General features: G+C 41.2%; 1 protein-coding gene across 1 annotated transcript in view; it reads right to left on the reverse strand.

Moving 5' to 3' along the window:
• Fam151b (family with sequence similarity 151 member B) overlaps positions 1–7,691 on the reverse strand; it is a 33,646-nt gene extending 25,955 nt beyond the window's left edge. Inside the window, exons 1-2 of the mRNA XM_074077212.1 lie at positions 7,494–7,691; positions 2,583–2,708 (exon numbers count right to left, since the gene is read on the reverse strand). Of these exons, the coding sequence (XP_073933313.1) occupies positions 2,583–2,708; positions 7,494–7,518 (151 nt within the window). The 5' untranslated portion in view covers positions 7,519–7,691. The remainder of the gene's footprint in view (positions 1–2,582; positions 2,709–7,493) is intronic.
• Positions 7,692–10,983: the final 3,292 nt, after the last annotated feature.

A 10,983-nucleotide genomic window follows, 5' to 3' on the forward strand; every position in this document is an offset into this window, starting at 1 on the left:
GAACTTCAGTTAATGCTAATAAAACAAGGGGCAGAACTGCAGGAGATGCCATGTCCAGTACCATTCTGAGGAAAACAAAAGGAAAAACTAATACTGAGTAATTACTACATGCCAAATACTACACTAGGTCCTTACTTGTTCTTATTTTTTCTAGATGAGCAAACAGGTGCCCAGAAGCTAAATGATTCTTAAGCTAGTCATACTTATACACTTTTTTCCCAGTACTTAGGAAAATGAATACACAAAGGGAGGCTTAATAAGTATTTATTGATGTTTCCAGGGAATAAAGAATAGTATTTTTATCTTCTCTATCCTCAAATTAGAAACTATAGGTATATATTATTTATGTTTCAAAGTCTATACTAAAAATTCATTTCTTTGGTTTAAAGCTTAGCTACTGTTTAAAAGCATACATCCTCTGGCACGTGAGTAATGTTATCAGAATTTCCAGGCCCAGCTGAGCTCCCAGCTGAATGCAGCTCCATGAATGCCCCCAGCCTGTACCACATATAACAGACAAACCAGCCAGCTGACACACAGACTGGTGAGAAATAATACACAATGTTATTTTAAGTCACTAAGTTTTGGGTGGTCTATGTACAGGGATAGATAAATAGGAATAAACATCTGGAAGTAGAGTATTGCCACAACAATGCTGGGGCCTGACGAAGGATACAAAAGGCAAGGAAGGAACTACTTGTGGAAGTGGGAAGAGCAGTGAAGAAATTCTTACTTGAAGCATGAGAACAATCTGTTTTATGTAGCAGTAAAACTCTGGCAGCACTGTCACCTATAGCAACTGGTAGAAGACAGGGACTAAACCTAATGAATTTGTGGATTTGGTGGAGGTTTCCAGGGGGAATGTTCACAGTGCCAAACAGCTTTGTAAACTACCTATGACAAAGAATGAGAAGAGAGGAATAAGCCAAATCATTAACTGTTCAGGCTTCAAGTAGCATGTAGAGGAAATATTTCCAAATTGGGCCTCATGACCTAAATACCTCCAAATACCATTACACTAGCAATTAAATTTCAGTATGAGTTATGGAGGGTACAAATATTCAAACAATGACACCCCAGTAAAATTTGGCTTCAGTGCCAGTATCAAGTCAATGGTGCAACTACAAGACCCTTTATTAGACCTCAGTAGGATGGTGCCTCATGTCCCCACAGGTGGATGAAAAAGTTCCACAATATTAAGGGTATTATCCCCAGCACTCCCACATACAGAGCAAAGCAGAGAGAGGTCAACCTTAAAAAGGAAGGGTATATGTGACTTTTTATTATAGGAATGATTTATCATTTATAAAAAGACTACTACATTTTTATAGGAGATATATCCATTTGGATCAAAAAGAACAGAGATAATTCAAAAAGAAAAGAGGTCTGTGGGCTCCCAAATTTTTATAGGCAAGAAGCAGTCTGAGAAAGGCACTTAGCCTTTCTAAATGCCTAAATGTGCCATTTCTCAGTAAGCACACAAAGAGATGCTGAACAGCACTAATCTTGTAGGGGACACAAATCTAAATCACAGTGAGCTATTCCACACACTGGAATAGCTTTAATAAAAAAAATGCATAATAATAAGTGTTGGCAAAGATGTGGAGAAATTAGAATCCTTATCTATTCTACCAGTTCTCACTGGTAAAAGCTTGTAGTCATTTTTAAAAAGTTTGGCAGTTCCTTAAAAAGTTAGTTACCATGACTCAGCAATTCAATTCCTAGACATATAATGCAAGAAAACTGAAAACATGCCCACAAAAAAACTTGTATGTGAACATTCATAGCAATAGTAGTCACAGTAGGGAAAAGTGGAAACAATTCAAATATTTATCAACTAATGAAAGAACAATAAAATGATTCAGCCATAAAAAGGAATAGAGTAATGATATATGTTAGAACATGAATGAACCTTGAAAACATGACAAATGAAAGAAGCAAGACATAGAAGGACGCTTATGAAGGGGATATCTGGAATTTTGATTCAGGGTAAAGAAGGGTCACTCAGCTGACACCAAAGGTAAGGGTTAGTCAAAGTGCAGAAAAACAGTATTCTAAAGAACGTGGTTTTGTGAGAAACCCTAAGTGGCCAGTGTGGAAGGGATGGACCAACAGTATGGTGGGTGAACGTGGAGAAACTGGCCAGCTTATGCACAGCTTTCAGCCTGTCAAGGTGATTTGAACGTTCCAATAAAGAGAGCCCCATTCTCCACATGGCCTCTGAGAAATAAATAGCCAAATTAGCAGATGGGGATCAAATTATTACTTATATTATCTACAAAGCTGGACAGAGGGCACAACTTGATGAGTGTGCTAATTTCTAACTGCCATCATCATCCCTGATCCACATGCTGGAGCACCCTCTTCAGAGCAAAATTCTAGCAAATACAAATATCCAGATGGCTATTTTCCACTCTCTAGGTGGAAGAGAAGAAAGCACTCCCTTGTCCGTTGAATTTGACAGATTAACCCTAATCTAATCTAGCAAATACAAAAAAATTCAAAAAATTTTGCTTAGATATCAAAGCAGGTGTTGAGTTAACGTGTTATGCACGGTGAACAGAAGTAACGAACTGACTCACTTCTCACTGCCTCGTTCATCTGTGCCTTGTGATTAGCTGCGTGATACCAGATGATCTCAGCGCCATCTTCTGTTGAAATCTGGTTATTCCTCAGGAAATACTTCAGTATATTTTCACTCCAAGATCCTAAAATGACAGTATTTACGTGAAAAAGAAAACTGTTTTTTATGGGGCAAAATGTTTTAAAATAAATTTTATTGTATATATGCAAGGTAGACAACATGTTGTAAGACACATTGAAAGTAAAAGGGTTACAAGGCAAATTACCATATCCATTATCTCACACAGGTACCTATTTTTTAAGTTTTTATGGCAAGAGCTGCTAAAATCTGCTTATTAGCATAAGTCTAATAACAGTACAATTTTATTACCCCCAGTCTTCATGTTATACATCTCTTGATTTGCTCATCCCACATTTTGTTATTTATATCCTCTGACCTACATCTCCCCACCCACCCCCAACTGATATTTTGTTCCCTATCTCTGCATACCTGAATCTTTTTAGATGACACATGTAAGTAAGGTCATCCAATACTTTTTCTTTCTGTTTCTGCCTTACTTCACTGAGAATAATAATGTCCTGCAGGCATTATTGCGTACATGTTGTGGCTATAGCAAGATCTCATTTTTTAGGGCTAAATAGTATTCAGCTTCAGCTTTGTGTGTGTGGGAATACACATCTGACTTCTTCACTTATTCATCTGTTTTAAGATGCCTAAGTTGTTTCCATATGTAGGTTCAAAACAAATTGACCTATAGCTAGGCAAAAAAGTAATAAAGTATTAAACATATCCTATGATTTAGTGAATACCATACCAAAAATGAAAAACAGAATGGTTGTCTGGGGATATATCTGAGTGTAGAATGCCTGCATAGCATGCGCAAGGCCCTGAATTCAATCCCCAGCACCATAAGAAAACTAAAAACAAACAATAAACAAAAAGTCCAAAATGGTTATACAGATATGTTTTTGCACCATCATAAAGTCAAAAATTCCTTAGTTGAACCATCCTAAGTCAGGGACTGTCTGTATCTTTTAGGATTTAAGGAGGCTCCAGTTACCTATGATCTAGGGTATTCATATTACTATTTTAAGTAGGCTGTAACTGAAAATATTGCTAAAAGAAAGGCAAACTAGTTGCAATTTTTTAATGACTAAGACTTTTTTGAGTCACTTTGATTTACAGAAAAAAGTGAGCAAAAAAGTAGTGTTCTCATTTGTCCCCCACACTCCCCTCAAATTCCCCTTTTAACATTTTGCATTAGAGGTGTGTCTGTTGTAAGCAATGAGTCAAAGTTGATATACTATTGTATCCATAGATAAAATTAGCATACACTTTTTACTGGACACTCTACAGGTTTTATAAATTTATAATGACATGTATCCACAATTATAATAACATTTAGAATAATGGTTTTGCTTCTCTAAATCTCTGTGTTTTATCTATTAAAATCAACTTTGCCCAGGGCAATTTGTGTCTGTTTTCAAACTGCCATGGTAGAGTTGAACAGTCAAAATAGAATTGTGTATATTGCAAAGTCCAAAATTTAGTATCTGGTTCTTTCTGGAAAAAAATTTTATTGATTGCTAAGATACAGAAACAACCTACTTATCACCAATGTATGACAGATAAGGAAAATGTAGGCTGTGTGCGCAATGGACTACTATTCAGCCTTATAGAAGGTAATTCTGTCATTTGGGGCAGGGAGGAATCTCAAGGGAATTCTGCTAAGTGAAGCAAGGCAGGCAGAGAGAGAGGAACACCTCACAGTTTCCCTTACATGTGGATCCTAAAGTGTCAATCTAGGAGAAGCAGAGAGAGGAGTGGTGGTTACCAGTGGCTAGGGGAAGAGAGGCACACGATGGGGAAAGGGGAGATGGTGTCAAAGGGACCAGTCTCAGACAAAAGGAGTAAGTTTCAGAAATCTACTGCTCAATATAGTGACTACAGTTAATAACAATGTATTGTACATTTCAAACTTGCTAAATATAGACTTCAAAAATGCGCTCATCTCAAAGAAATAAGTCTGTGAGGTAACAAAAAGTAAATTAAAAAACAAAGTTTGTTGATCCCTGGACTAGAAAATTATTAAGGTTACATTGAGTTCCAAAAATTGTATACCAGAAGTAGTATTTACCATTAAAAATAACCTGCCACTGTCCACACAAAAGCTTGTACACAAATGTTCACAGCAGCATTAATCACATTACATTCTTCATGTGTTCCCCAAATTTCATGTATTGGAAACTTAATCCCCAATGCAGGGTGGGGAGGTGAGGCTTAATGGGAGGTGGTTAGGTTGCAGGGCTCCACTTTCACAAATGGATAAATGCCATTATCTTGGGAGTTGGTTGACCCCATCTTGCTCTCTCCCCGGTCCTTCAGCTACGTGATGCCTTCTGCCATGTTATGACACAGCAAGAAAGCCCTGTAGTCCCTCAGTCTTAGACTTCCCACCTTCTGGAACTGTGAGCAAATTAACTTTTATTGATAAATACCCAGTCTGTGCTATTCTATTATAGCAGCATAAAACCAACTAAAATGATTCGTGATAGTCAAAAGAAGAACTGGCCCAATATCCATCAACTAATGGATATATACAATGCAATATATGCATACACTGGAATATTATTCTGCCTTACAAAATAATAAAATACAGATATATGCTAAAGCATGAAGGAAACTTGAAAAATATTATGCTGAGGGAAAGAAGCCAGACATGAGGTCACATACATACTGCATTATTCTATTTGCATGAAATGTTCAAAACAGGCATATTTACAGAGACAGAAAAAAGATTACTAGTGGTTTGAGTTACTAAAGTGTGGAGGTGGAATTCTTTTTTTGATGAAAATTTTCTACAATTGATGGAGTCTAGTTGCACAAATCTGAATACACAAAAAAACACTGACTTAGACTGTTGAAATGAGTGAATTATCTGGCATGCAAATTATGTCAATAACAATAAGCAAAGGAAAAAAGTTTGAAAAGTCTATCCACCCTTTCATCCAGAAATCATACTTCTATGAATTTACTCCATAGACAGAGATACTCATATAGGGGAAATAACACATTTCAAACAAGGATATTTCTTGCAGTATTGTTTGTAACAGCAAAACGAGTGAAAACCAAAATGTCCGTCAACAATGAGTTCACTAAATCTTGGTATATTTTTACAGTGGAACATTATGCAGTCCTTAAAATGAATAAGGCACTCTATATGTACTGATATCATCTCAAAGTTATGTGAAGTGAAAAAAAATGAAAGGTGAAGAACAATAATCGTACTGTAGTATGAATAATAATGCCCCAAAGATGCCTGTCTTAATCCTCGAAACTTGTTAATATGTTACATAGCAAAGTGCGAAATAATGCTGCAAATGGAATTAAGGTAGTTAATCAGACACCCTGAAAGTGGGGAGATTGCTCTGGATTTGCTGGGTGTACCAAGTACACCAGGTCCTTACAAGTGAAAAAGGAAGCAGGAAGTCAAAGTGACAGAACTGAGAAAGACTCAGCGCGCGCTTCCTGAAAATGCAGGAAGAAACCAGGAGCCAAGGAACACAGGCTCTAGAAAGCAGTAGGGTAGGAGCTCTGCCTGAACTTCCAGAAGGAACACAGCCTTCCAGACACTGATTTTAGCCCACTGAGACCCAATTCAGACTTCTAATCCTCGTAACAGCAAGATAAACGTATGTTGTTCTAAACTGCTAAAAACTAATGTTATAAAAAGTTTTTGTGAGCTGGACGCTAGTGGTTCATGCCTGTAATCCTAGCTACTTGGGAGGTTCAGTTTGGCAGAATTACAGTTAGAGGCCTGCCCAGGAAAAAAGTTTGAGACCCCATCTCCAAAATAACCAGAGCAAAATGAACTGGTGTAGTGGCTCAAGCGGTATAGCACCTGCTTTGCAAGTGTGAAGCCCAGCGTTCAAACCCCAGTTCCACCACACACACACAAAAAGTTATTTGCATGTGAAAAACAGGAGAAAGAAAAAAAGAACTCATGGCACACGTGAGAGATGTACATAAGACATCTCTCAGAGGATATGCAAGGAATGCTAATAAAATGCCTGTGTGGAGGGGAAATGATTGGTTGAGGGATGTGCGAAATCGTCTCACTCTAAGTCCTAACTGCGCCTTTTGAACTCCTTTAGGTTGAGACTATATTATTTTTAAAATTATATCTATTAAAAAGCTCTTGTGACACGGAGATTTATGAAAAGATTCAAGATTTAAAAAAAAAAAAACTTGCATTTTCTATGGTCCCTACTTTCTTCCAAGTCAAGACTGTTAGAAAATACCAAAAAGTTGCTAGGGATACTGAGTACTGGCAGCATTGTTTTTCCCTACTCCGATACACTTTAAAAGTTCTACAATGCGCGAGGCTTACACTCGGGAAAACATCTAACCTGAGAAGGGACGGTGTCCCCGAGGCTGTCTTAACGCGACTGCTCGGGCTGTCATTTCTGCAGAAGCGCGCGCCCGCGGCTTAAGACACCGTGGACAGCGGGGATCCGACGACGGCGACGGCCTGACCACCGGGGCTGTGCTCCCGGCCGCACGCCTTCATTGCACCCTCGCGGGTTCCCACAGGGGAGGACACGGCCCCGGCCTCCGGGTCCACTGCAAGTGGGGGCAGGCGGGCGTCTCAAGCCGCTCATTTCGAGCAGGACCTCCAAAGGCAACATGCCTGCCCTTCTTGGGCGCCCTTCCTCCCCAGGGTTCTCAACGGTGGGCCAGAGCTCCACGACCCCGAGGTGAGGAGGACAGCAGCCTCCCCCGCCAGACAAATCTCAGAGCGCCCCCGGGGCTGAGGCCGGAGAGTCGCGCTGGAGCCCACCACTCAGCAGCCCGTGCTGCGCACCCCCCGGGAGTCCGCGCGGCCGGAAGCCCGAGCACCCACGCTTACCCGGGCCGCCGGCGGGCGCTGTCATGGTGATGGACGCCCTCCCGCCGTCCGCGCGGGTGCCGAACGTTTGACACCCCGCTGACAGGTCTTCTTTGGCTTGGAAAGCAGACTCCACAAGCGACAAGCCGCAGATGGGCAAAGGGCCGGCAGCCCCACTGCGCGCGCAGCGATGCCGAGCCAAAGGGACGCGCCGTGATGCGCATGCGCACGGCTCCTTCCTGCAGCGTGTGCCCTGCGGACGTCGCAAACGACGCTGGATCTGTAAGGTCGCCTGCGGTTCTTCCCAGAGCGTTGGAGGGGGCTGTAGCTAAGGTGGAGTACAAGTCTCCAAAAAGTTCGATATACTTTCATTTTAATGTTAGTCACGTCCTAAAGCCATGGGATCACTGTTACTCCATAAAAAGGAGTATTGCTGCATAAGGATACTGAAGTAACTTCAAGTTTTCTGTCCCCTTCTCCCAATGTCCTACCAGTGTCCTTAGCGCCCTTAAACTCCATCCTTCTGCAGCCAAGTTGGAGAGGAGGGAGAGTGTCAGAGTCAGACTGACCCCAGCTTCAGCATGGCTCTGGCCCTTTGGGCTACTGTGACTCCAAGGCACCCAAAGCTGCCAGTTGCAAAATCAGGATAGCACAATGGTATTGTTAGGAAAAACGCCGCTCTCAAAGAAAGCTCAGGAGAAAACTCATGTCCATAGAGCAAAGTTTAATGGCAGGCCCAAACTGCCAGGCTGGCTGGGGAAAGATGGCGCAGCCCTGAGTCTGGGAGAGCAGTGGCTTTTATAGAAGGGGGAGGGTAAGGAAGTTAGCGCATGCACAGGAGTCTTTGGTGGGGGTGGGGCTGTCTTAGAGCACTGGAATTTGTTTAAGGGCAGGGGAGCCATTTTGGCTGATTCACAAAATGGTGACATTATTGTTTTATCATTCCCCCATTTTTTTCTTTAATAATGATGAGGGTAGGGGCTGAGGATCAGGAATTGGGGTGAAGCATTGGTCTCTTTAGCTGCTTCCTGCTGGCAGGGGGCGTTGTATGGGGCGGGATCCTCAGGCTCCTGTGGTGTCCTGGATGGGGCCTTCACGGTAGTTTTCAGGGAGTTTTTGGAGAGGTTGGTATCCCTGGAGGTACAACTGGTTAAATTTTTGATTAGCAAGAGCAGACATGTAGTGTGATACAAGGGAGGAAGCTTAAGAATAGGAGAGCAAGAAGCATAGGCATTAGGATGGGCATTGGCCAGGAGAACCACTGTGAAAACTTGTTCTGTAGACAATTTCAAGAGTCCTCCAATTCCCTTCTCCATTTTCTAATTGTTTCTTGAGAGCAGAGTCTGTCGGAGGCAAGTTTTTCTAAGAGAAATGGGTGGCCATACATTATCTAAGACCCAAATAGGAATATTACGAGGAGCATAAAAAGGTGTCTACTCAGGGACTGCATACCTAGGGATCTAAATTCTGCAAAATCCTGTAACTGCCAGGAAAACTGTAAGCTGTCTTATCGTATGGGGGTTGGGAAACGGAAGATTGGGTTGATGCATTTATGACTCAGGGAGTGAGTCTGTCCCTTTAAGGCCACACCTAGGTAGGTAACCTGTGGGAGGCAGGGGCTGTCAGGATTTAAATGTAACACTCTTGGATAAAAGAGAGCTTTAGCTCATTACTTTATATAAATTGACACTTTTAACCTTTTAAATGTTTGTACCATATTTAGATAAAGTATAACATAACACTGTTACAAGATGGTCATTTAAGACACATAAGCAAATATGTAAATGAACTCTGATTTAGTAGTACTTAAAGCTTGACAAGATCAGCAGAAAACAAATAATTTCTTTAATAAAATCTTTCTCTGTAATGGTTTATTCTCAGAGCAGAATAATATTAAGATAATCTTGTTATTTTATAGACATAGAGGATTTGATTTTAGTTTGACATGACCCCAAAAATCTTTTAGGCAACTCTTAGATTATATTCAACTTTAACTTTATCACACATTGAAGTTTCTTATTATGCATTTTTAAAACTTACTTAGACCTTTATATAACATACTAAACCCTTTGATGGCTTGTTTTTATCCCTCCTATTTGAGACAATCTTTAGGATAAACCCTTTTCTACAAAATCCCTTCTCATCCAAAAAAACCATTCCTTTTTCCTTTAACTTCCCAAAAAATACATTTATTACCTATCTATATCCTTTCCAGTTGTTTATTTTGTAACTTGTATTTTAAAATTGACTTTTATAAGAATTTTAAATTTATTATAGGGGCTGGAGTAACTAATTAGTAGCCCTTATTGTTTTTAGGAATAGGCATAAGGCCTCATCTTTCCTCAGGCTTGAGGGGATATTGTTGTAGGTGTGGAAACTGTGAGGGATTTTTGAGTTTTATTTGAATAGGGAGGGCCGTCCTGGCTCACCCTACACTCATCTCATCAGTCCACACTGTGGAATCTCTTTGTTCCTGAAGAAGGGTGCAGCAGAGATAGCTGCCTGGGGGGAGGAGAATTTGAGCTTTTAATTGAGATAGTAAATCCTGTCCCAGCAGGGACACTGGAGTTTTAGGTACTGTGAGGAAACAGTGACAGAAGAGGAGGTCTCCCCAAGAGCAGGCCAGAGGACAGGTAAACTAGCGCTCTAGGGGCTGGCCAGATTTGCCCTGAATGATAACCTTTGTCATTGGACCGGGTACCAGGAGAAAAGGTAAAACAGAGAAACGGGCTCCACTGTCTAGGAGGAAATGTTTTTCTGCCATTATGGCTACTCAACATTGATGCCAAGAAACGGAGTGTGGACAGGAGGCTGAGACCCATCAATCTATAGGAGGTGGCATCTCACCTTCCATCTGGAGGCAGGGGCACTTAGACCTCCAGTGGTTACCCTTACAGAGGGCAGGGTCCCAGTTGGGGGCAGGGCTGTCTCCCGGGCTGTCCCCCCTTAAGCATTTTCTGCAGAAGTGCCCCTCCCGTCCACCACAGTAGTAAGTTCAGGACACAGGCCCCAGTCGGGTGGGGCCCTCTCTGAGAGCAGCAATGAGGCCATGGTGTCTCTTATCTTTTTCTCTCTTGTTAGGAAGGTCCTGGACATACAGACATAGCTATAAATACAGACATGGCTAGCTGTATTACTTGGTTCAATGAGTTTTTCCCTTTAGCCACAGTCTGAGTTTTTACGAATATCTGGGACTGAGTGTTAGAAATTTATCTTTGAGGAGAACCTCTCTCACCTGTGACTCTGAGTCCACTGTGGTATGCTTTCTGATAGGTTGTTGCTGTAAAGAAAAGTTGTTATTTTACATTGACACCTGGCACTCTGGAGAGCAAGTCTCTGAACTGTTCTGGGCCTCAGTTTCCTCACTTGAAGAATGAGGGATCTGGTCTAGGTTAAACTATGTTTTTCTACTATGAGATGGCTGAAGTGACATTAATGCCACTTATCTTCTTTACCATTTTTTATTTTTTTAGTAATACTGGGGAATTGAACCCAGGGCTTTGCACATGCT

This window comes from Castor canadensis, chromosome 6, assembly GCF_047511655.1.
Source record: "Castor canadensis chromosome 6, mCasCan1.hap1v2, whole genome shotgun sequence".
Taxonomy (NCBI): Eukaryota; Metazoa; Chordata; class Mammalia; order Rodentia; family Castoridae; genus Castor; species Castor canadensis.